The sequence below is a fragment of the Ziziphus jujuba genome, chromosome 5 (assembly GCF_031755915.1).
Source record: "Ziziphus jujuba cultivar Dongzao chromosome 5, ASM3175591v1".
Taxonomy (NCBI): Eukaryota; Viridiplantae; Streptophyta; class Magnoliopsida; order Rosales; family Rhamnaceae; genus Ziziphus; species Ziziphus jujuba.
The window spans coordinates 32,336,066-32,363,568 of NC_083383.1; the positions used below are offsets into that span (position 1 = coordinate 32,336,066).

The 27,503-nt window shown below is 35.5% G+C and overlaps 2 protein-coding genes across 2 annotated transcripts in view; one reads left to right on the forward strand and one right to left on the reverse strand.

Annotated features, from left to right (window-relative positions):
- The window catches only part of LOC125423018 (very-long-chain aldehyde decarbonylase CER1), a 39,395-nt gene that overhangs the window by 4,666 nt on the left and 7,226 nt on the right, over positions 1-27,503 (reverse strand). The window contains 2 exon segments of the mRNA XM_060817354.1: positions 25,624-25,843; positions 25,939-26,177. Coding sequence (XP_060673337.1) covers positions 25,624-25,843; positions 25,939-26,177 — 459 coding nt within the window.
- LOC112489586 (uncharacterized) lies at positions 18,140-21,523 on the forward strand. The gene is made up of 4 exons (XM_060816984.1): positions 18,140-18,165; positions 19,944-20,185; positions 20,729-20,770; positions 21,282-21,523. Exons 1-4 carry the CDS (start codon positions 18,140-18,142, stop codon positions 21,326-21,328), a joined length of 357 nt encoding a protein of 118 aa, XP_060672967.1. The 3' UTR covers positions 21,329-21,523.

Consider the following 27,503-nt stretch of genomic DNA (forward strand, 5'->3'; position numbering starts at 1 on the left):
GACCCTCCAATGGGAAATCCGGCAGAACCTCCCCTAAGAGTTGGACTTACCACAAATTTCCTGCACTGAAAACACACTTCTATATTCATCTCCTTATTCCTCCCACATTACTACAATTTGATTCCACAAATTACAGCACTTCAAAATAAATAATAGTAAATCAATGCGTAATTAATAACTAAATGTCCAATACAGTATACAGAGCATTATACAAATAAATATGGAATTAATACAATGACAGATAAAGAATTAATATAGGATGGAGAGGAAAAAGGAAGGAAATGCTTCTCGGACTTTCGGCAATGAACTGAGGCATCGAGTTCGTCCCGGACGATCAACGTCTTCCAACCTGGACCTAGGGGAACGGAATTTAAAAACGTAAGATGCTAATCATCTCAGTGAGTGACCCTATCTACTGCACAAATATAATAGTAACGATAATCACAGTATGTTTGATTAATTAAGAATAAATAAATAAATAATAATTAATTGGAAGTAATACTTTCTCTCAAAACCCTCACTATTCACTCCGTTGGAAAGGTTCCCCTTTTAAAATATTTTCGTAAAACCCGTTATTCGTATTTCCTGAAAACCAAGGAATCAATTAATTTAATAAATAATAATTAAATAATCCAAATATAAATAAAATGTAATAAAATATAATAAATAATTCTAGAACATTTTAGGGTTTGAAATTTCTATCTGAAAATTTATACTTGATGCACCACACCATAAATCAGTGATGCCCTCCGATACCCAACGTCCCGAGCATCGACTGGCGAGGAGGTTAAAGAGAGAAACTTGCATACGGCGCTTAGGCGTCCCGACAGCGCCGCTGCTGAAACCTCCATCCCAACCATGGAGGCGGACGGCTACGGCCAATATTAAACTTGCCTACCCTTGGTCCAATAGCAACTCACGGAAGACATAATAACTTGCGCGCTAATCCACATATACAGCTAGAACACCAATACTGTATGAGTGCGTCTAAAATAATAACCCAATTTTTCAAAAATTTACCGTGGGAATTATACCATTTTTCAAACTCACCATCCCACATTTTTCTTTAACATTTCCAGAACAAAACCACCGATAACAATATACAAATAATTTTTCTCGTATCACACGGTCCATCAATTAATACTCCACGGGCATAATTATAAAATTTGAAACTACCAATTTAAACCAACCATGCCCAAAAATAATATTAAAATCCAAATATAATTAATTAAATGAAACCACCTTGCTCATGCGTAATAAATACAATTAAATCACAATAATAATAATAATAATAATCAGGAATTTCTTAATAACCCAAAATTCCGTTTAGCATCAATGGGTACATATATATATAAAATAATATTTTTTTCCCAATTATATTTAAATTCCACCACATGAGCAAATTCTAGATATCAAATTAACATGACATAAATATAATTAATCACCCCAAAATAATTTTAAAGGTGGGTCACTCACCTGAAGCACGCAATTAAACCAAGATCCTCCATGGGATCAATTCCACGACGCATCCGTGCTCCTAAAACAACAATGTTACACAACCCAAATAAATTAATATTTTATTCGGATAAATAATACCCGGTACCCAGGGGGTTAAGCACAAACGTTAACCAAAATTGATGAGTAATATACCGAATCGAAGCTTGAGTGACGAGGATTACGACTCCAGTCTTACTTCCTGGAGATCAGACCCGAGGTGGCCGAAATCTCGCCGGAAAGCTTTCGGGATTCAACTCTTCGATTCTCTCAAACCGTCGCGAATTGGAGGAAAGGGACACCGGATTTGGATTCAGGGGGTCAGAATTAGTGGGAAGGGACCGGCGATGCAACTGGGTACTCGCCGGAACTGGATTTTCCGGCGAGTCGCGGTGGTCACTGGCAACCATCGCCACCGGCGGTGCGTCCGGTGTCCGATGGCTGAGATTTTTGGGAGTTTTGTAAATCGAAGGGAGAGGGTTCCAATGGGACCAGCGGTGAGGCAAACGGAGGCCGGACGGCGAAGAGATGTGGGTTTGAAGATTTTCGGCCCTTTGCCGGAAAATACTCCGATCCCGGCGCGTTGAAGGTCTGGTGGCCGTGAAATTTGGTGGGCTGGCCGGAAATGGGTCAAACAGCGGTGGCCGGTGGTGGAGGGGAAAAATTGCAGCCACTGGAAAACGCTCCGATCCCGGTGCGTTACCGGCCGGTTGGCCATGAGATTTGGGTGGCCGATGGGAATTGAAGAGGCGGAGGCAGTGGGGTGGCGCGTGTGGGCAAAGGGTGGCCGAAAAACGGCTAAGTGGTGGTGGTCGGTGGTTTTCTCTCTCCCTCTCTCTCTCTCTCCTCTCTCTCTCTTTCTCTCTCCTCCCCCCTTCCGGTTTTGCCAAAATAAAAGCCACCGAGGGTGACACTGTTCACCCACGTGGAGCTCTCAGATGTCGACATGTGGCATAACTGTTCACTCAAGCCAGATATATTAAAATATTACGGCAGTCAGAAAACTTCACACGTCCATAACTTTTTAACCAGATGTCCAATTTAAGCGTGCCGCTAGTCTGTGAACTCGTATCGACGAGCACTTTACAACCATACAAAAGTCAAAGCAAAATTCTACAACCATAAAAAGTCAACTCCCGGCTCCTTTTGGATAATTTGAATCTCGACTTGTTTTGCCCATAACTTTCAAACCGTAGCTCCGTTTTCGACGTGCTACTAGTCTACGAACTCGTGCCAACGTGTACTTCGTAACAGTACCTCAGTCATCCTAGAATTCCAACTGGAACAAAAAGTCAACTTTTGACCGACTCGGTCAACGGTCATCCTCGATCAAAGTTGGAAAACTTCCGTTGTACTTTGGGACGGGGTGTTACAATCTTCCCCCCTTACAAAAATTTCATCCCCGACATTTTATACATCACTAAAACGCATAAGAATATTGGTTGCGGATTTATGCCTCGAGCTTCCATGTCGCTTTCTCAACTAGATTAATTCACCACGAGACTTTTGACTTGAGAAAATAGTCTTATTGACCCATACGCATTCTTCATGACTTAAAATCTATCTTAGTTGCTCCTTACGTGATAGGTCTTCGATGCCCTTTCGTAGCAACAATACGTGAATTACGCTGCATACACATGTCTGCTTTTTCGAAAATACTAACTTGCCCACCACCAAACCAATTCTTCCAATAACCTCGTAGAAACTAAGGTAACGAGAACTTAGCTCTCTCTGTCAACCAAAGCGTACGACTCTCTCCTACGGAGATAATTTCAAAAAAACTCAATCTCGGACTTCGAATTCAAGATCTTTTCCATGCACATCGGCTTAACTCATTTGTTGATTCCTGAGCGGTCTTCAAACTCTCTTGGATGACCTTCACCTTATTTATAGTCATCCGTAGGTGTTTGCATCCAATTCACGTTAATCGTCCTGTGGTGCTTCTCCTTACCTACTTCACTCCAATATAGTGGGGTTTGACAATGCCTTCCATATAGAATCTCATACGAAGACACCTCGATGCTCGCTTGGTGGCTAATATCGTAACGAATCCTATAGATGGAAATTGCTCAATCCAGCTCCTTTCGACATTGCATAATGCACGGTCTCAACATAACTTCCAAGTGTGAATTCTGCACTTTGCTTGTCCATTGGCCTATGGTGAAAGGCGATGCAGTTGTTAAGTCTCACTCCAAGTGTATCTGTATACACACAACTGTATAGCTCTTCTTCCGAACCTGAGCAGCTTAACTTAGCAAGTATGATAAAGACCTCATCCACTATCACTACACTACGATCACGCCTAATAGTGAATTTTAACTTTCCTCTTGTGCAACTATCCTCCTCATGACCCCTAACTAAGGATATTCAAACTAGGCCACGAGAACACAATCTACAAGTCTTGGTCATAGTCGAACGCTAACAATAAAGTGCTTCTGAAGCATGCATCCCCAACCAGCTGCAACATGTCTATTCCAAATATAGTAAAAACTGGCACATGGTTTTGAACTAAGTTCCTATTGTTTAACTAGTTTGGGTAAACAACCAAACTAGCTTCACCTACTTAGTTCCCCTTTGTATCTGCTTATGAAACTTGGTTTGAAGCATCTTTGGTCATCAATAAATATTGTTCCAAGATCTAGGAAAGTTCTGGAACCGGATCATGGGCTAAACAGCTCCAAAACTGGCCCATACTCTGCATACTGGGCCCATCAGATACAGCAATCTGTTTGGAATAGAAAATGGACTTTCCCATGTCATTTTGACCTGAAATTTAAACCATAGACTTCTATATATGTCTGTAGACATCCCTAAAAATTTCATCCCAAAACTCCATTTGCAACCTGAGATATAAGATAAATAGTGGAACTATGTTGCTGGAAATTATGAATCCAGCACCATAGGCATTTCAAGCATAACATTCCTACTCTTTTGTGCATAATCTTGCCTATAATTTTGCATACATAACTTAGGCACAAAACATTATCAAAATATACCTTGCATAAATTAAAAACATACAAAAAAAATATAAACTCATAAAAGAAAAGGATTTGATACCAAGGTGTACATGCTAGCCGGTGACATGCACCATCAAGTGGCAAAATTGCCACACTTCAACACCTAGTACTTACAATTATAAAACCCTTGCTCTTCATTGATTAACCAATAATCTTAACCTCGACAAACATCAATCTTTCTTTTAACTAAATTCATCAAGGTCATGAATAAAATTTTTCAACATCCAGATACCATTCTTGAAAACCCTAAGTTCTCCCAATTTCAAATAAATTCCACGAATCCACACTTCAAGCAATAAGGAATTTAAATCTTAATTCTAGCATCACCACCAATACTATGAACAAATCACTAGATCCTTAACCCATAAAAGTATTCCACACTTCTTAAATTCTAACTACGTGCCAAAAATCATACTCCTTATCATTGTAAATTATCACCAACAATATCAACCACCTTGAATCGAATAAGCACCACCAATACGAACCTTAAATCTCCAAGGAAATAAGATATCACGATCTTAGCTTCTAGAATGAAAATAACCATGCTTAAACATCTAACCGTGCCTAAGGAATCATCCTCATCTCATTAACCTCATTAACAACCAAGTAGAACTTTAATCGCTATCCGGATCTTGTTTGATTCTCTAAACGCTGTCGTACCTTCTCTTTGTGAACGATAGTTTAAGCACAAAATCCATGTTTACATCTTCCCACTCGACATGGAAATGGGAAAAGATTGAAACTACCTCAAACGTTTCTATTCCCCACTTTTACTTGTCGGTGACTTAAGTACCTTTATTTGAATCCTGCAACTCCCTTTATCGTGCCAAACCATAATGTCATCTAGTGAGCATTCCATACATCTTTGTATCCTTGGGGTGTATCGCATACATTGAATCATGTGCTTCCTTTAGGATCTCCTTTTTGAACTCAATGATATCCTACTTTGGATTCTCAATTGGCGATACTTAAATCTTAAGTCGCTCTTGGAAAAATATAACATAAAACAAATAATAAAATATATTTTTCAAATATACCACCAACATAAAATATACACAATTTATCAACCCAAATTAAATTTCCAAACTTCTTTAAAAATCAAAATATAATTTATGAAATTTACTAATTAAATCAATGAAATAATAAATAATAAGAAAATTATTTTAATTAGTTTAAAATACCTTAACTTGCATAGGCAATTGTTAAAACTCCACATTGGAACAATAATAAAAACATGCATAAATGCATAAAATCATATCTTAAAATCCATAGCATAAAATGAAATGTGCACGCTCGTAATGGAGGTACGTATGATACCTTCTAACATGCTATGTGATCCATGATTCCAACTGTCGTCGGCACTCCGCTACCAATACAAACCAGGGTGGTTGCCTATATTGGCCGTCCGATCCCCTGGACTCATAGGTGACATGATTATGGGGCTAGCTCTACATGGACCACATTGGTTCGCCGCCTCCGTATGATGCAATATATGCAGTATAATATCAAACAATATAACATACAAATACATGTACAAACATAAACAAAAAATACTTGAATAAAATACCTTTAATTTCAAATATCACTTTGAAAAGTATTTAATTTTTAATAATTGATCGGAAAAAATATCTTGACACCTTGAGGTTGATCGACACACATCCGTACTCGACAACAAGTATCGATTATGGATGGTGACCTTGCTAAATCGTTGATAGCTGATACACACCCTTAGGCAATCATCCTTCTTCTCCATGAATGAAACAAATGCCATTCACGATGATAAGCTTGACCTAGTGAAGCCTTTTATTCACCAAATCTTGCAGCTAAGCCTTTAAGTCCTTTAACTTTAATGAAGTCGCACGGCATGGCGGTACTGAAACAGATCGATGTCCAAAGCCAAATCAATAATGGTTCGATATCCTTTTTACGGTCGTAATCCAGATAACTTGCTGGGAAAAATGCTTTCGAATTGCTTCCCACTATTAGCGGTTCCAATGCTCACCATCTTCTTTGGCATCAACCACCTGGGCCATAGACCCTTAACAACCATTCTCCGATAGCTCCTTACAATGAGAGCAAAAATTAACCTCCGTAAAGGCTTCCTAACTCCTCCACGAAGCACCACTTCAGGTAAGCTGAATCACTTTAACTTTACTCATTTATGCCAGCGGTCCATAAACATAAGATGCATAACTACTCAATCCATATCTAGGGTTGCTTTAGATCCCAAAAAGATTCAAAGATTGGATCTGCCCCGATTACTTGACCTTCAAAAGAAAAGGCAATCCTCGACCATTGACTAGGCCATAGGAATTCTCTGTTAGGATAGATGATTCTAATTGACACCCTCGAAGATTAGAGTTAGTCAAACTCGGGCAACGAATTTGCTTCGAGACAAAGGGAAAGAATGCTTTAAGACAGGTAAAACGAGAGAAAAGACGCGGATGGGATGCACAATAATGCACAGTTCCTTAGGAATACTAAAACCTAGAGCTCTGATACCAACTGTCAGGACCTGTTCAAAATTCTCTACCGGAACCCTAGACAAGCCCTGATCCCAGGAAAACCCTACCGGACCCGCCAATGGGAAATCCGACAGAACCTCCCCTAAGGGTTGGACTTACCAAAAATTTCCTGCACTGAAAACACACTTCTATATTCATCCCCTTATTCCTCCCACATTACTAAAATTTGATTCCACAAATTACTGTACTTCAAAACAAATAATAGTAAATCAGTACGTAATTAATAACTAAACGTCCAATACAGTATACAGAGCATTATACAAGTAAATGTGGAATTAATACAATGACAGATAAAGAAGTAGTACAAGATTGAGAGGAAAAAGGAAGGAAATGCTTCTCGGACTTTCGGCAATGAACTGAAGCGTCGAGTTCCCCCCGGACGATCAACGTCTTCCAACATGGACCTAGAAGAACGGAATTTAAAAACGTGAGATGCTAATCATCTCAATGAGTGACCCTATCTACTATACAAATATAATAGTAACGATAATCACAGTACGTTTGATTAATTAAGAATAAATAAATAAATAAATAAATAATTAATTGGAAGTAATACTTTCTCTCAAAACCCTCACTATTCACTCTGTTAGAAAGGTTCTCCTTTTAAAACATTTTCGCAAAACCCGTTATTCGTATTTCCTGAAAACCAAGGAATCAATTAATTTAATAAATAATAATTAAATAATCCAAATATAAATAAAATGTAACAAAATATAATAAATAATTCTAGAACACTTTAGGGTTTGAAATTTCTATCTGAAAATTTATACTTGACGCATCACACCGTATACCAGTGATGCCCTTCGATACCCAGCGTCCCGAGCACCGACTGGCGGGGAGGTTAAAGAGAGAAACTTGCATACAGCACTTTGGCATCCCGACAGCACCGCTGCTGAAACCATCATCCCGGCCACGGAGGGGGGCGGCTATGGCCAATATCAAACTTGCCTGCCCTCGGTCCAATGACAACTCACAAGAGACATAATAACTTGCGCGCTAATCCACATATACAGCCAGAACACCAATACTGTATGAGTGCGTCTAAAATAATAACCCAATTTTTCAAAAATTTACCGTGGGAATTATACCATTTTTCAAACTCACCATCCCACATTTTTCTTTAACATTTCCGGTACAAAACCACCGATAACAATATACAAATAATTTTTCTCATATCACACGGTCCATCAATTAATACTCCACAGGCATAATTATAAAATTTGAAACCACCAATTTAAACCAACCATGCCCAAAAATAATATTAAAATCCAAATATAATTAATTAAATGAATCCACCTTGCTCATGCGTAATAAATACAATTAAATCACAATAATAATAATAATCAGGAATTTCTTAATAACCCAAAATTCCATTTAGCATCAATGGGTATACATATATATATATATATAATAATATTTTTTTCCCAATTATATTTAAATTCCACCACATGAGCAAATTCTAGATATCAAATTAACACGACATAAATATAATTAATCACCCCAAAATAATTTTAAAGGTGCGTCACTCACATGGAGCATCCAATTAAACGAAGATCCTCCATGGGATCAATTCCACGACACATCCGTGCTCCTAAAACAACAATGTTACACAACTCAAATAAATTAATATTTTATTCGGGTAAATAATACCCGGTACCGGGGGGGTTAAGCACAAACGTTAACCAAAATTGACGAGCAATATACCGAATCGAAGCTTGAGTGACGAGGATTAGGAATCCGGTCTTACTTCCCGGAGATCAGACCCGAGGTGGCCGGAATCTCGCCGAAAAGCTTTCAGAATTCAACTCTTCGATTCTCTCAAACGGTCACAAATTGGAGGAAAAGGACACCGGATTTGGATTCAGGGGGTCTGAATTAGTGGGGAGGGACCGGCGGTGCAATTGGGTACTCGCCGGAACTGGATTTTCCGGCGAGCCGCGGCGGTCACCGGCAACTGTCACCACCGGCGGTGCGTCCGGTGGCCGATGGCTGAGATTTTTGGGGGTTTTGTAAATCGAAGGGAGAGGGTTCCAACGGGACCAGCGGTGAGGCAAACGGAGGCCGGACGGCGAAGAGATCTAGGTTTGAGGATTTTCGACCCTTCGCCAGAAAATACTCTGATCCCGGCCCGTCGGAGGTCCGGTGGCCTTGAAATTTGGTGGGCTGGTCAGAAATGAGGAGGTGGTGAGGGGTGGTTGGCGCTTGTGGCCTAAAAATGGCCACAAATGGGTCAAACGGCAGTGGCCGATGATGGAGGGGAAAAATCTCTGCCACCGGAAAACGCTCCGATCACAGCGCGTTTCTGGCCAGTTGGCCGTGAGATTTGGGTGGCCGGTAGGAATTGAGGGGGCGGAGGTAGTGGGTGGCGCGTGTGGGGAAAGGGTGGCCGGAAAACTGCTAAGTGGCGGTGGCCGGTGGTTTTCTCTCTCCCCCTCTCTCTCCTCTCTCTCTTTCGCTCTCCTCCCCCCCCCCCCCTGTTTTGCCAAAATAAAAACCACCGTGGGGTGACACTGTTCACCCACGTGGAGCTCTCAGATGTCGACATGTGGCATCACTGTTCACTCAAGCCAGATATATTAAAATATTACGGTAGTCGGAAAACTTCACACGTCCATAACTTTTTAACCAGATGTCCAATTTAAGCGTGCCGCTAGTCTATGAACTCGTATCGACGAGCATTTTACAACCATACAAAAGTCAAGGCAAAATTCTTCAACCATAAAAAGTCAACTCCCGGCACCTTTTGGACAATTTGAATCTCGACTTGTTTTGCCCATAACTTTCAAACCGTAGCTCCGTTTTCAACATGCTACTAGTCTACAAACTCATGTCAACGTGTACTTCGTAACGGTACCTCAGTCATCCTAGAATTCCAACCGGAACAAAAAGTAAACTTTGACCTACTCGGTCAATGGTCAAAGTCAACGGTCAACGGTCAACCTCGATCAAAGTTGGAAAACTTCCGTTGTATTTTGGGACAGGGTGTTACATTATAGTTAGTCATATGCACATATACCTATATTTATGATTTGCAAGATATATCTATTTATATTCACCTACATATATATATATATATTTATACATATGTGTGTGTAGGTGTGTATAATTAAATATGTATGTATATATATATATGTGTGTGTGTGTGTGTGTGTGTGTATTTATTCATTTAATTACTTATTGTTAAAAGTTGAATTTAAAGAAGTTATTTAACCAATTATTTTTAATTTGGTACTTTATAGAATTTCAAAAAGGGTTTAGATACTTAGGTTAATTTAAAAATAAAATAACTTTCGATCTATAGTTTTATTTACGAAATAGGTTATCATAAATTTCAATTCTGATATAAGTGAATATGTCATTAAAGTACGTTTATATATATATACACATTTATCTATGAGAGATAAAAGACTACGTGTATATGATTTTTCATAAAGCTAATTGTTATAAATTATTGATGTATTTATTTGTTTACTTATTTATTTATTTATCTATACTAATCTAGTAGAATTAAAAGTCATAAAAATGTTTTAATATTAAAATGATGTTAATGTTGTCAGGATCCATATAGGATCCCTTTTTGAAACCTTAGATAAGCATTGATTCTAAGGGAAACTCTATCGGACCATCCTACGAAAAATTCGTCAATATCTCCTCTAAGGGTAGAGCATGCTCCAAAAATTATATACATGAAAACACACTTCTATACAGTACTGCCTTATTACTCCCACCTTATTACAACTAATTCCACAGATGGTAGCACTTTGATAACAAAATATAAATATAGATGTACATATATCATAAATAATTTAATAAATGAGGAATACATTTAATTATTCACATCCCCCCACACCACCCACTTAGTGCCGTACTACACCGTATATCATTTTACAAACGTACCAATGCATAATGTAAATAGGAGGGTAATAAAACAGCAACAATAATACTGATAATAATCATAACATCAATAACAATAATAGCACAACTTGTCTGAAGGCTTTCACACTTGCCTAAAGGCTAACATAATTGTCTGAAGGCTTCCACACTTGCCTAAAGGCTAACATACATGTCCGAAGGTTATTGTTTCTATCCGCAAGCTATGATACTTATCCGAATGCGGTAATATGATAATAATGATAATAACAACAGTAAATGATAATGACAATAAAAATAATAATGATAATAATAATAAAAACAAGTAATAATAATGATAGCAATAATGAATAAATAAATAATAAAAACATTAATAATCACAGTAACAATATTAATAACAATAATAACAATTACAACAATTAATAATAGTGACTACAATAATAATTAACACCAACATCAATGCTAAATAATAATAATAATAAATAATGAAAATAACAATAAAAATAATCATGATAGATAATAATAACAAATACAATAATAATAATAATTGATAATAACAATAATAATAATAATAATCACAAATAATAATAATGAGAATAATAATATAAAATAATAAATAATAATAATGATAATAACAATAGTAATAACAATTATAATAGTCTCAATAATTAATAATAATAACTACGATAATAATTGACAACAATTTTAATAATAAATAGCACTAGTAATAAATATGGTAACAACAATAATTATAATAATGATAATAAAAATAAAAATAATAATGATACTAAATAATGGAAATAACTATAAAAATAATCATAATAAATAATAATAACAAATACAACAACAATAGTTAAAAAAAAAAAAACAATAACGATATTAATGATGGTGATGATAATAGTAAATAATAATTAATTAATAAATAAATAATAATAACAGTATTAGTAACAACAATAATATTAAGAATAATAATACAATAAAAGCAACTGAGGGTAATATTAGAAAATCTAATTATAGATGGATGAGATAACATAAAGTAAAATAAAATCTTAAAATCCATAAATATACTATGAAATAGACACACTTATATCATAGGTACACACGATACCATATAATAGGCTACACGATCCATGATATCAGTTGTTGCCAGTACCTTACTACCAATACAGTCTGGAGTGGTTGCTTATAATAGCCATCTGATTTCTTGGATAAGTAGGCCACAGAATTACAAGGCTAAGCTATTCATGGGCTAATCAAATCGTTGCCCCATGCACGGTGTGATACATACAAACATAGTATAGTATATTTATATATATACACACGTATATATGAAAAAGATACTTGATGCACTATATGATATACCAGTGGTGCCAGACAGTACTCGGCATCCTGCATGCTACCTGACAGGGAGGTTAAAGAAAGAACTTGCAAACAGTCGTCTGGACATCCCAACAGCACCAATGCTAACAACAGTCATCCTGGCCATGGAGTAACTGATGCTAACTATATAATATTTGCCAACCCTCAAGTCCATGGCATCCCACAAGACGATCATATATACTTGTGCACTAATAATAGATATAGTACAGAACACCAGTACATATATACCAGTGGTGCCAAACGGTACCCAGCATCCCAAGTACCACTCTGATAGGGAAGTTAAAGAGAGAACCTACAATGGTTGCCTTGGCATCCCCACAGCATTGATACTAACAACGGCCAACCTGGTCATGGACGGGAGTGGCTAATATTCACTATGCATTATACCTGCCTAGCCTTAAGTTCATGGCTTCCTATAAGATAACCATACAAACATGCGCGCTAGTCAACAATACAGTATAAAACACTAGTACTACATGCTGCATCTTAAAAACTATAAAATTTTACAATATTATAAATATCGAAATTTGATAAAATACAATTGAGTTTTTACATTTTTAGTAAATCCATAAAATTTCATACTTTTAACTATCGCATAAATCCAATGACTTTACAAAATTAATTATCTTTACAATAATCTCAATTTCACAATTTCTCAAGTATTCAAATATATTTTTAGGTACTGAAAATTATTATCTTTCTTAAATCCTTAAAATTTAACTTATACAAAATTATATTTCAACCACATAAAATCCACAAATAATTAAAATTCACAAAAATACATTTTGAGATACAAAATAAATCCATTAATAAAGTTTAACCATCGTTACTTCTTAAAGGCCTTAGGAAGAGTTTTCCACTGCTTATGGATGGTAAATAGCTGGTTATGCATGTCACGCATGGGCAATTGTTGTACTGACCTTCCTTTCCACTTACTAGAATCTGTCTCGAAGAACTCACTATAACACCAATCAAACCACACCAAGTGCCCCTCAGCACCCTGCCAACCAAATGCATAGGGTGAGCAAGGTGCTCACCTACAACCTCGTCTGCCTCGACTCAACCATACTATCGGTTCCCATCCGATGGACATAGATTTGGAAAATATTAATATGGGAAAGGGATGGTCGTTAAAACCCAAAATATAAATTTGATGCAACGCATAGACTAGATCAACATAAATTAGCATCATATATTTAAATAGCAATTTTTCATAAATATTAAACACACATATAATATATTTTTTATAACTCAATTAACACAATATATATATATATTTTTACAACCCCAAATTGGTTTTGAAAGGGGATCACTCAATAAAATCCACATATAATTTAATTTCACGTAAATATAATTTATTATGCAAAATAAGCATAACAATAAAATTTACCAAGAAATTCAACAATTAATAATTACAAATGAATTCTCCAAACCCATAAAAATAAAATTGATCTAACAAATATATTTAAATCACTTACAATGGCACAATAAGAATAGTTAACTGTTTTTCTTAATTGGTAAACAAACACAATATTTTTTAAATATTGAGTAATATAGAATATACATAATAGATATGCAAAAAGTATGCGCGTGCACACACACACACCCATAAATAACAAGGTTTATGATAAATATGTTCATAATAAAATTGTATAACAAATATACTTATATATATACAATTTACTTATACTCAATTACTCATTCATATATCTTCACACATACACACACACACACACACACACACACACATATATATATATATACACACACGCATACATATATCTATACACAAATATATATATATATATATATATATCGTGTGTGTGTGTGTAACATCCCGTCCCAAAGTACAACGGAAATTTTCCAACTTTGACCGAGGTTAACCGTTGACCGTTGACCGTTGACCATTGATTTTGACTGTTGACCAAAGGGGCCAAAAGTTGACTTTTTGACTTGGATGGAATTCTAGGTTGACTGAGGTACCGTTACAAAGTACACATTGGCACAAGTTCGTAGACTAGTAGCACGTCGAAAACGGAGCTACGGTTTGAAAGTTATGAGCAAAACAAGTTGGGGTCCAAACTGTCCAAGGGTGCCGGAGTTGACTTTTTATTTATGGGAAATGAGCTTTGACTCATACATGGTTGTAAAGTGCTCGTCAATACGAGTCCGTAGACTAGTGGCACGTCTGATTTGGACATATGGTTTGAAAGTTATGGACCTGCAGAGTTTTTCAAATACTGTATTATTTTAATATTATTTTTAAACGTATAACAATGTGCCACGTGTGACTTAATAGATGTGACCATGTGTCACCATGTTGAGATGTCACATGTCAACCATGGTTAATATCATATTATTTTATTATTGTTATTTTATATAATAAAATTATTTTTAATATTATTTAATTATTTTATTTTATTTTATTTTTATTTCTTTTCTTTTTTCTTTTTTTTCTTTTCCCCACGTGGGAAAAAAGGGCACGGGCCCCTCCTTCTTCTTCTTCTTCTTCTTCTTCTTCTTCCTCCTCCTTCTTCTTCCTTCTTCCTTCATTTTTCTCCCTCCCGCCGATACATCTCTCTCCCTGCTGCACATTTTCCGGCCACCGAAACAACTCACTCGCCGGACGACGTGAAAGCCCGCAGCTAGGCGACATCGGCGGCCAAATCTCCGGCCGAATGGCCAGCGGACGCGCCGGGATCGGCCTCCAACGCCGACGGCGGGTGTGTCGCTGGTTTGTCGATTTTTCAGCAGCCACCGGTCGTGCAACCGGCCCTTTCCCACTAATTTGGACCCTCTGATTCCGATTCTAAGCTCCAATTAACTCAAATCCCATCGATTTGCAAGATACGAGCAGATAAAGACCGGCCGAAGCTTTCCGACCAAATTTCGGCCACCGCCGGTTGAATTGAGCTCAATGGAGGTCGGTAATGTGATCCTCATCTCACAAGCTTTCCATAGACATATAATTTGTCAATTTTCGTTAACGTTTGTGTTAGACCCTCCGGGTACCGGGTATTATTTACCCGAATAAAATATTAATTTATTTGAGTTGTGTAATGTTGTTATTCTAGGAGCACGGGTGAGTTGTGAAATTGATCCCATGATGGATCGTGGTTTAATTGCGTGCTCCAGGTGAGTGACCCACCTTTAAAAATATTTTTGGGTAATTAATTATATTTATTTGGTGTTTAATTGATATCTGCAATTATGCTCATGTGGTGAAATTTAATTATAATTATGGAAAAATATTATTTTATAAGTACGTGTATGTTTATTGGTGCTAAATGGAATTTTTGGGTTATTAAGAAATCCCCGATTTTTATTATTGTGATTTAATTGTATTTATTACACATGAGCAAGGTATTTTCGTAAATTAATTTTGTCCGGATTTTTATATTATTTTTTGGGCATAATTGGTTTAAATATTTTAAGGAAATTATTTGTTTAATTGGTGGTTTAAATTTTATAATTATGCCCGTGGAATATTATTTGTTGGACCTCGTGTTACAAGAAAATTATTTTTATATTGTTATCGATGGTTTCGTACCGTGTATGTTAAAGGAAAATATATGGGATGGTGAAATTGAGAACTGGTATATTTCCCACAGTCATTTTTGGAAAATCGGTACGGTAATAATTAAATTAATAATTATTTTAGACGCACTCATACAGTATTGGTGTTCCGGTGTATATGTGGTTAGCGAGCAAGTATTATGTCTCCCGTGAGTTGCCATTGGACCGAGGGCAGGCAAGTCTTATATATTGCGCATCAGCCGCCCCCCTCCTTGGCCGGGATGACGGTTTCAGCAGCGGTACTGTCGGGATGCCAAAGTGCCGTATGTAAGTTTTTCTCTTTAATCTCCCGCCAGTCGGTGCTCGGAACGCTGGGTATCGGAGGGCATCACTGGTATATGGTGTGGTGCGTCAAGTATAAATTTTCGAATAAAGAAATTTCAAACCCCAACGTATTCAAAATTTATTTATTATATGTTATTACATTTTATTTATATTTGGGGTATTATTTGTTGTTTATTAAATTAATTAATCCCTTGGTTTTCGGGAAATACAAATATCGGGTTTTGTGAAAATGTTTTAAAAGGGATACTTTTCCAACGGAGTGAATAGTGAGGGTTTTGAGAGAAAATATTACTTCAATTGTTATTATTATTTATTTATTTAATTGCTGGTATTAATTAAATTCCTTTATTTGTTATGTTATTAATATTAAAAGTGTTCAGTAGATAGGGTCATTCACTGAGATGATTAGCATCTCACATTTTTAAATTTCGTTCCCTTAAGTCCAGGTTGGGAGACGTTGATCATCCGGGACGAGCCCGACGTCTCAGTTCATTGCCGAAAGTCCAAAAAGTATTTCTTCCCTTTTTCCTCTCCATCTTGTATTAATTCCACATCTATTTGTATAATGCTCTGCATACTGTATTGGACATTTAGTTATTAATTACGCACTGATTTGCTGTTATTTATTTTGAAGTGCTGAATTTGTGGAATCAAATTGTAGTATTGTGGGAGGAATAAGGGGATGAATTTAGAAGTGCGTTTTCAGTGCAGGAAATTGTGGTAAGTCCAACCCTTAGGGGAGGTTCTGTCGGATTTTCCATTGGAGGGTCCGGTAGGGTTTCCCTGATATCAGGGCTTATCTAGGGTTCCGGTGAGGAATTTTGGACGGGTCCTGACATGTGTGTGTATATAAAAATATACATTTATAGATATTCATACATATATTCATATATATATATATATATATATTCATACATTTAAATATATACATACAACTTTCAACAAGCATATTTTGAAAAATATAATGTCCACAAACACACACACACACACACACACACATATATATATAAATATATATATATATATATATTATTTTGATGTGTATATACAAAAGCTTTCAACAAATGTATATTTATACAAAAATATATATACATGTATATATTCATACATCACCATAAATATATATACATATATATAAAATATGTAAAATGCTTGTGTTTACAAATATACCCATGCACGGGGTATACATAAAAAAAAAACACACACACACACACACATATATATATATATATACAATTTAATTTAATTTTCCATTTTTCCACATTTATATAACAAAGCCAAGAGGGGAGAGCACTTGGACAATTCACTTTGGGTACAGGGTGGTAGGAATCCCTCCGGGCGTATTACGGTTTTTCACCGGATCGAAGCAATTTGCAGCAAATTATTTAACAATGACAATTTTTCAAATACATCACCATAATTCACAAATAAGATATCAATGGAAAGCTAAAGAGATTAGAAACACATTACCAACCTTCTTTGGTCTCAACTCAACCGACAATCTAGAAAATGGACAGAAAGTTTCAGTCGAACTTCAACTTGTCATATCTCTCAAACGACAAGGAATTAAGCTGAATAGATTTCAAAATTGAGCTCAGGAGGCAGTCAAGAGGTGGTCGGATCATCAAAAAATCAACCTCGTCGTTGCTGGAGACGAACACCCAATCTGGGCACAGCAGGCGATGGCTCGTTGTGCCATCTAGCTGCCGGTTGAAAATCTAATGGGCACCACCCATGGCCGATGCCTACCATGCCCAAATGGCCAGAATATGGTTTTCCGACGAGGCTCGAGAGAGAGGAAAAGAAGAGAGAGATGGAGAGAGAAAGAGAGAGAGTCGATCCCCCTGTTTTCGTCGCCCAGGGGGGGGTGTGGGGTGGGGTTGGAGAAAAAAGGAAAAAATAAAAAAGAAAAAAAGAAAAAGAAAAATAATAAGTAATAACATAATAAAATAAAAAAAATATAATATAATAATATTTTATTGAAAATGACACATGGCTCTTTCTTGTCGTGTCACATGGTATCTTTATGAACATGACACATGGCATATCCCAATTGGTGACACGTGGCACAAATTAAATCTTTTTTAAATATTCCACTATCTGGTAAAATCAATATCGGGAAAAATAGATACAACTTTACAAACCCATAACTTTTCAACCGCAAATCCAAATTAAGCATGCCACCAGTCTACGGACTCATATCGATAAGCACTATCATATAGTATAGAATTCCACATCAAAATCCATATAAATAAGAAGTCAACTTTGGGCACGCTAATTAGTCTGGGTCGCATCTTGTTTTAACCATAACTTTCTACTTTGAGCTCCGATTTTAGCATACTGCTAGTCTGTGAACTCATGTCGACGAGTACTTTACCATGATACCTCGATCAACATGATATTCCTCCCATAATAAAAAGTCAACCGTTGAGTCCACTTGGTCAATCTCGATCAATCCTGTCAAACTCGATCAAAAACCCAAATTCGAGGCATTTTCTCGGGTCAGGGTGTATAACTATAGTAAATTTCTTAAAAGTTATGTTATGGTTTCATAAATATTTATTTAAATTATTTATTTATTCATTTATTTAATTATTTGTTTATTTGTTTAGAACATTTAATTACATTTTAAAAATATAATTATGGGGAGTCGACGTTTTTGTAAGTATATATATTTTATGTGACCAGTTAGTCTGTAGATATACCATACAATATTGATGTTCTATATTGTTATATTATAGATTAGCGCACAGATTATTTTTAGCCGTCCTTTGTGAGATGTGGTAAGTAAAAGTAGGCAGGTATTTCACATTGATGGCATAGCCACCCTTCCCACGACTGAAGGACTTCAAGTTTAGTTATTTCTATAGGCGTTAAGGTGAGCAAGGGTAGGTAGTTATTTCTACTATGACGAATGTTAGCCAATCTCCTTTAGCTGAAGGAAGGCAGATTATTTAGCATTAGAACCATTAGGATGCTAATAGGGTTGTATGAAGGTTCTATATATTCTCCCTTCCCTATTTGTCAAGTAGTGTTTAGGACACCAAGCATCATTTAGCAACACTGGTATATCGTATGGTGCATCAAGTGCCCTTTCAAATTTATAAATATATATGTGTACATATTATGTTATGTTAGAGTGCATCACACTATACTAGGGTAACAACCTAGTTCAGCTCGTAAACGGCTTAGTATTGTATTTCTCTTGCTTATAAGACCAATGGATTAGATGGCTATTATAGATAACCACCCCTAACCATATTGGTAGTAATATACCTATAAACAGCTGATATCAATTGTAATGTATTTATCAATTGTAGTTATATTTTACCTATTTATGATTATGATTATTATTATGATCATTATTATTATCATCATCATTGTCAAGTGCACAATTGTTGTATTTATCTAAATTAATAATTAAATGGATTTGGAGATATTGTAGCCTTCAAGCAAGTACAGTAGCCTTTGGACCATTATTGTAGCCTTAAGGTAGATATTGTAACCCTCAGTCAAGTATCATAGTATTCATGTGGGTTTTGCTTGGCCTCTCTAATAAAATGCCTGCTCTGTTTGCTTCATTTTTCCTTTTACTTTTCGATTTGATTGGTTTCTGGGATTTTTTTAAAACATTTGTGGGTATTTTTTTCTGATTAATTTTGGGATAAGTTAGAATCGAAATTAGGGTTATGTTTTTTTTTTCTTTATGGATACTCTAGATATTTAATTATTTTCTTTTAAACTAGTATGCTAAATATTTTAACTAACTGCAGATATTTCGTTTGATTTCATGTAGTTATCAAATCGATCTCCGTTATACTGGAGGTGCCCATATGCTTTTAATGCTGTCACTAAAGTTTGGCATTATACCACTTGTGGCGCCAATTGGTGTTCGAGATTTTGACATTGATGGGGAACTTTGGGTCAAATTGAGATTGATTCCAACAAAGCCTTTTGTAGGAGCTGTTTCATGGGCTTTTGTTGCACTTCCAAAAATCAAATTCATGTTGTCACCATTCCGCTTGTTCAATTTAATGGGTATGTCATAAATTCTCAGTCTTTTCTATGCCATATTTGACAGCACAACTGTCATAAAATACACTGTCTTAAGATACTGATTCGTATCTTAGTATAGTTGTTTTTACCTTGTCACTATCTATGTTAACTTATCACACGTACGTGTAAGCAAAACAGCCATAAAGAGCTGATTTTGATAATGGCATCTTATAATTCTGCACTTTAGGAATATGAACTTCTCTGGAAATGATTGTCTGATGGTGTATTTCCTAGTTTCTGTTATAGACCACCACAAATTTTCATTATCTAAACCCTGTAATCATATCTTAAAGTTTATGATCAATTTGTTATTGTCTGTAAGAATTAAGAAATAACATACATGTTGGTTTAATAACGAATGGGTTTTATCATTTTCCTTTTTTCGCCTTAGCAACTGGCTTCTATACTATACGTGATAGAATTCTTACAATTTGTTTATCAATCACGTTTTGGCTAAGAACTACTTTGCGGGATATTTTTGTTATACTCGCTATGCTTGACTGCAATTCAACTTTAATATGACAGGTGGATTTGTCAACATTAGGGAGGCTGTTGGCAAGGTTGAAGGTAAATATTTTTTTTTTTTGTCTTTTTTCTTGTTTGTTTGACATTTTTGTTTTCAATCTGTATGAACATTGCTGGTGATTCGTATGTTGGTTGCTGCATATTTTGTGTTACTTGGAATTTATTCATGAATTTTGGATTTTGAAATCAAAGGTGGAGTGATTATGGATGCATAACTATGTATTTGATGATTTAGTCTCGGATGATATTTTTTTCCCCACAGCTTTCCTTTAGCTATTCCTGTGTAGTAAGGCTTCGACCATGCTTAAACCATATTTTCCATGAACAATGTAGCCTATGATCAATCAATTCATAATGTATTTCACTATTGAGTAACTAACTTTAAAATGCATATTTGCTGCTTGCTTGTTTGAACATTGTTGAAGTGTCAACCCAATTGCAGAGTTATATAAAAGTTCATGGTAGATTAAGTCGAAATTGTTCCTTCTGAAAAAGAGCTTAACTTTCCATGCTGTCACCTCTATTGAGGATTTTAACTTCCTTTTACTTCCAGGTGATTTTTATGCACGGTGGAGGTCCAACGAGCAATTCCCATTCTAGCAAAAGCATATGGTGACAGCATGCACAAAATTCTGCATGTTGGCCCTGATACTTGTTCAGTGGTTTCTAAATTGCTAAAGGAGAAAGAAACTGAAGCCTCGGGTGTGGAACCATATGACATAGAGGATGCTGATAGAAACTGCAAAGCTCTTGTGAAGAAAGGCATTATGCCTATTGCCGACATCAAGTTTCCACTTCCATGAAGTATTTATATCGAACAACTGATATAAGAAGGACAGTTCATTTTGGAGAACCATCAAAACATGAGAAACCATGCTATACTGCAGTAAGTGCTAATCTATTTTGTTTTTCCTTTTTATTATCATTATTATTATTATATTTTTTTCAAGTATTGCAAAGTAATTTTGTTTGCTTCATTTTGCAGGTCCTCAAGGGTCATATTGCACTTGGGAATGCTCGATTTCCTAATGGAACCAATGGTATTTTATTTTCTTTTTCAAATAATGTATTTCATCTTAGGTAAAATGTATTGACCATATTCTTGTAAGTTTGGGATAGGAAGGTACATGTTCATTTTCCTATAGGGAATGCCCTAGACATTCTTGCTCGAGTTCCACTATGGAAAAATGGTCTTGCTTATCGGCATGGTACAGGCCCAAGTGGAATTGGGTCTTACCTTAATGTTCATGAAGGCAAGTGTGTTTTACTACTTCTTTCCTCTATTATTTGTGTTTTGATTTCAAGGCTATAGTAAGTTTTCCTTCTTCTTCTTTTCTCTGATTTAATTCATTTTACACATTGAACAGGACCCTATTTAATTAGTTTCAAACTACATGCTCGAAATGTACCACTACAAATTGTGGACTTCAAATTTCTTGTTTCATTGGAGCTCTAATTGTGGACTTCAAATTTCTTGTTTCAGAACCTCGTTACTATGAGGACAGGAGTTTTGGTATAAGGTTGGAGAATGTCCTTATAAGGTTGGAGCTCTAATTGTGGACTTCCAATTAATTTTATCCAACAAATTTTATTCTACATCTTCATAGATCGAGTATGATACAAACAGGAACCGAATAACGTTACTACTAGGGTCAGTCTTAAACAGCATCGTTTTGGCCTTCGAAGACAAAGAAAAATCACAGTTATTGTGTCTTACCATTCAGTATGTTCAAAGATATGCCATAACACATAATCGGCCCTTAACACGTTATTTTGTCTTCCCATTTAATTTGTACTTACTAATGTAACATGCAAGGTCAAGAAACTATCAAATGACATATTTAACAACCAAAGAATTAAAGAGTGGGCCATTAAATGACATATTTACCAGGGAAACAAAAAATCAAAGAGTTGTGCAAATTTATGGTTCAAATTATGAATATATTAAATACTCTAAATTATGCAGGATTGTAGAGTTTCATTAATGATGTTTAACTCTCAATATCTGGTTGACATTGAAATGAAAAGATCGGTCGTGTTTTGATACTTGATTCCCTTCAAAATGGTGATCTATGGAAGGAAGGACCTAAGTAACCATATGATCATTTTTATAAACTAAAAATACCAGAACAAGCATGACAATTATGAGGAATGCATAAAAAGTTGAAAACAAGTATCTGGAAGTCCAGCACTACACCAATGGTTACAGTCCGTGCGCCTAAAGCCATTATAAAAGCCAGGATGTGCATCTTTTCTGAGTTGTGATAAAGTTGTTATGTCCAGCAGATGAACATGTTTTCTCATTCCAGTTAATACATTTTTCACCACATATAATGCCTTGGGCAATCCACCTCGATAACTGCTCCATTTAGGAGTTTTGTCTCATTTCCACAGTTTGTCAACCCTAGCTCATTCCAATCCCTTGCCACTAAATATGAAAAGGAAAAAAAAGAAAAAAAAAAGCATAAGAGAAATTCACGAAATTAATTTTTGGTTTTAAAAAAAAAAAATTGGTGATGGGAAAGAAGTAAACTTAATGGTAGTGGGTAAGAGAAATTCCTTGGAAGATGACTTTGGTTTTAGTATAATTCATAGTAGAATCCACCCACTTAGCCCATGTTGTCAAACCCTTATGAAAAGCAACCATACAATTCATGTCTTTGAGAGTTTGGTTACCATATTGAGAATTTAAATGCTCTCTTTCTAGTCCTCAGGAACTAAAGTGAAGGCAGTTCATAGGGATGCAGATTGGACAAAACAGGAAAACAAAAGTAGCAGAGAAAAGAAGTTAATCACATGTTTATAGCAACTTCATTAAAAACTCTATGAGCAACAGAGCATTTAAATTCTTTTTTAATCATATGCTTATAGCAATTTCATTAAAAACTCTATAAGCAACATAGCATTCAAATTCTTTTCCTCTTTTGTTTTCTTTTACCTGGTATCACCTCTAACTAGACCCCATTTGTACCTAACAAGGACTGATTCCTTAAAGCCAATATTAAATCCCTCTTATGCTACAGCTTCTTCTCTTGCTATGAGACCATCACGATATCCACTCTAGTAATACACCAATTGTTACATGAAATTCACAGAAAGGGTGTAGGGGCAGCGATTATTACTTCTAGATAAAAAAAATAAAAAAAATAAAAAAAAAACCGATAACTTCCATATGTTAAGGAGGGACACTACATCAACCTCATAATCAAGTGCACAAGGATAACGATATGCACCTGACCTAAGGCATTTTCAAGCACATTTTTGGAATTGTAACCAATAGTATGGGTTTCTCAATCTGTAAATATCAGTTTATCATGGAAGTGTTGAGTGCCATTAGCCTATAATACAAAACCACAAGCAAACCAATACCACATCTCCGCAACCAACCTCAAATTCATAAAATAGGAGTAAGTATAAGACAGTTCACCTATCCTATCCCCAACTGCATATTTGTAATCAACTTGAAAATTAATAATGTTCCACCAGTCAAGCCTAAGAAATTCCAACCTTGGCTGAAAACTAAACAGAAAGAAATTAAGGCAAACTAAACAGCATAGATAGTATACCTCATGGTCCATATAGCAGGTATAACATCTTTTTTAAATATGAACTAATTGTAAACAAAAAAAAGAAGAAGTTAACTTATATAATTTGCCATAGAACATATAACTAAAAGGATACCATAAGAATCACTTTGGTCATATTGGGCACTTGGCATAAGATCACTTTCTATTTGATGCTGCAAACTTTCCAAGTGAAGCTCCTCTGCAAAACTACCGCTCACCTTCATAACCATAAACAAGAAACCAACATAAAATCAAAATGAAGTTTTGTAATTAAATTATGATATCTAGCAGGATGGTGAGTGTCATATAAACAATAAAACAAATGATTCAACATTTGAAGCAGATTTTAACAATAACTGCTTTCTACTTATTCTTCAATTTTTGTTTTTTTGGGTTTTCTTGTCTTTCAATTTCCTTTAATATTTTGTTGCAATCAGAAAATTCAACAAACACTTGTGAAGTGTTTCTAACCTTAAAGCAATATAGAAACCGACCCTAAAGCATACTCATAATATTTAATCACACCACTAAATTGTATAACCTACTACTACTACTACTACTTGATTTCGACTAGTTTCCTCCATTCCAATCATCGTCTTCGCCTTTCACCAATCAAGCAAAAACCCAAGCTAAAAAAGAAGAAAAAAAAAACAATCAAAATACACAGATCCTTACCTCAAACGCAATTTTTCCTTAGGCTTTCATATGTTTGCAAAAGAAGAGGTAAGAGATGCAGGGAGATGGAGCACGGATTTTTTTTTTTCTAATTGAGATTATGTGTGGGTTTTTTGGGGAATGAAGAAAAATAGAAAAGCCGAGTGCAGAAACTAAAGACTTTGGGTTTCTCGAACCGAAGGAATGAAGAAAGGAAAGTAAAGTAATTTTTTACTTTCATTAGGAATAAAATGGAAAGCAGAGGGCAGATAAAAAAAAAAAAACTAAGAAATGAGGGGTATATTTCATTAAAGGCCTTGAAAGAAGAACATTGGGTCAAATTCCCCTTTAAAATATAAGGTTGGCGTCGACCCATTGGAATTTTATTTTTTAAAATGAAGTCCCAAAAAGTTTTTTAAGAAAAAAAAAAATTTGGTTATGAAAAAACAGATAGCCACTTTTTCCTGTGCCTTGTCTATTCCGTACAGAAAATATGTGTCCTTGATCTCTCATGGCTGTCATTTTCTTGCTCATAACTGCCAATTAATTAATTATTATATGTATCCTTGAGGTTAAGTATCGACAATTAATTATTAATTAGTGAAGATACAATTTATAACTAGTGTTAAGATATATAGACATATAGATAAATATATAAAGGAAAATAATACTCACGAGGGTGTGTAGAGGAGGTACTTAAGGGGAGGGAAAGTGGAGAAGAAGGACTTGGGAATGACCTCAAAATTGCAATGTCCCAAGTTATTCATGAAATCAATAAAGAGGACACAACCATACATGGATGCCATTGATGAAGTTTTAGTAAGAATTGTTGTTTGGATAGGTACTGCAAACAGCATTGCATACGCTATGTGCTCGGCGAATGGATGAACAATAGCTGATGATAATTAATTAACTTCATTAGTAATTTTCATTAATTAAATTAAGAGTTAATTAGCAGAAAATGTTTGGCTGTGGATTATGAGTGGATACTCTTTCAGGAAATGGGCTCGGTGACAATGGAGGAATGGTGGTGGGAATGGTAACGAGAGTAGAGAAAATGGTGGTGAAGAGCTCTGTGAAACCAGTAGTAGACAAACTCCACCGGCCCCACATGAAGCAAAGCTGTGATTACCACTCTGTCTGTTCTTCGTACTGGTTGTATTGCTCCCCATGGAATTATTATGTATCCTATGTAGAACAAGATCGACGCGAACAATATTTGATCATCCCTGTCCATCCATAAAAAAGAACATATTTATATATATTATATAGTCTTGCTTTGGTTGGCAAAAATATTATCCATCATAACAAAATTATTATTAGCTTTCGAATTTAATTCAAAAGTTAAAATTTAAAAATATAGTTTTGGATTTAAATTGAGTTTAATGATATACTAAAATCTTAAGAAGGCAAATTCCACCCTTTCTAGATTTATTTAAACTCTTAAATATATTTTGAAATATATCAATGGTTAAAGCAATAAAGCTAATAAAAAAGGTTATGAGAGTTACATTAAAATAGTTCTTATATGAGAATTCATACATATAATGTGCATTGAAATATGCTAATATGAGATGCAATGTTTCCCACCAAATGGTAAGTGATGATCATTTATCATTGTCTAATCATCATTATTGCATATAATAGAATGATTGCTCGATGCCAAGAGTTTGGTTGACCCCCATATAAATTGGGTGACATTCCTGGAAATAGCAAAATTATATATACAAATATATAAGAAATTTCTCTTACATAAGAATTCATTTTATTAGTATTAAAAGACGTTATATATATTATTGGTAAGAGGATAAATTCTAATTGGATAAGAAAATCAATATGCATCTATCTATATATATATATATATACTATTTTAACATGGTAAAGGATTTATGATGAAAGATGGTTATTTATAGTCATCGTCAAATCAAGCAACCATGGAAGACAATAATTAATAATCATCAAATTGTACAAATCATATAAATCTAATAATTATGAATATATGTAACACCCCGTCCTAAACTACATCGGAATTCTTGCACGTTGACCGAGATTGACTGTTGACCGAGTGGGTCAAAATACAGTTGGATCTGAGTATTTACGGATGACCTTGGACAAGGTGAAGATCATCCGGGATCGGTTGAAGATTGCCCAAGATCGATAGAAGAGTTACGCCGATGTGCGTAGGAAGGATTTGGAATTTGAAGTAGGAGATTGGGTATTCCTAAAGTTATCTCCATGGAAAGGAGTAGTATGCTTTGGTCGACGAGGTAAGTTGAGTCCTCATTATATTGGACCTTACGAGATTACGGAGAGGATTGGCCCCGTGGCTTATAGACTAGCATTACCGGAATAGCTAGCCCGAGTGCACAACAAATTTCGTGTTTCGATGCTACGAAAATATATTGCAGGCCCATCACACATACTCGAGACACCTGACATCGAGTTAAGGGAAGATTTTTCGTATGTAGAGCAACCAGTGCAAAGTTTGGATCGCAAGGAGCGGGTGCTACATAACAAGACTATTCCTTTAGTTAAAGTTTTATGGCGGAATCATT

Bases quoted from the DNA above. Each gene is read 5' to 3' on its own strand.
- LOC112489586 (XM_060816984.1), top strand. From the start codon at position 18,140: ATGGCTCTTTCTTGTCGTGTCACATG. The intron at 18,166-19,943 runs GTATCTTTATGA...GATTTCATGTAG, and splicing joins CTTTCTTGTCGTGTCACATG to TTATCAAATCGATCTCCGTT. The intron at 20,771-21,281 runs GTAAATATTTTT...TTTTACTTCCAG, and splicing joins GGCTGTTGGCAAGGTTGAAG to GTGATTTTTATGCACGGTGG.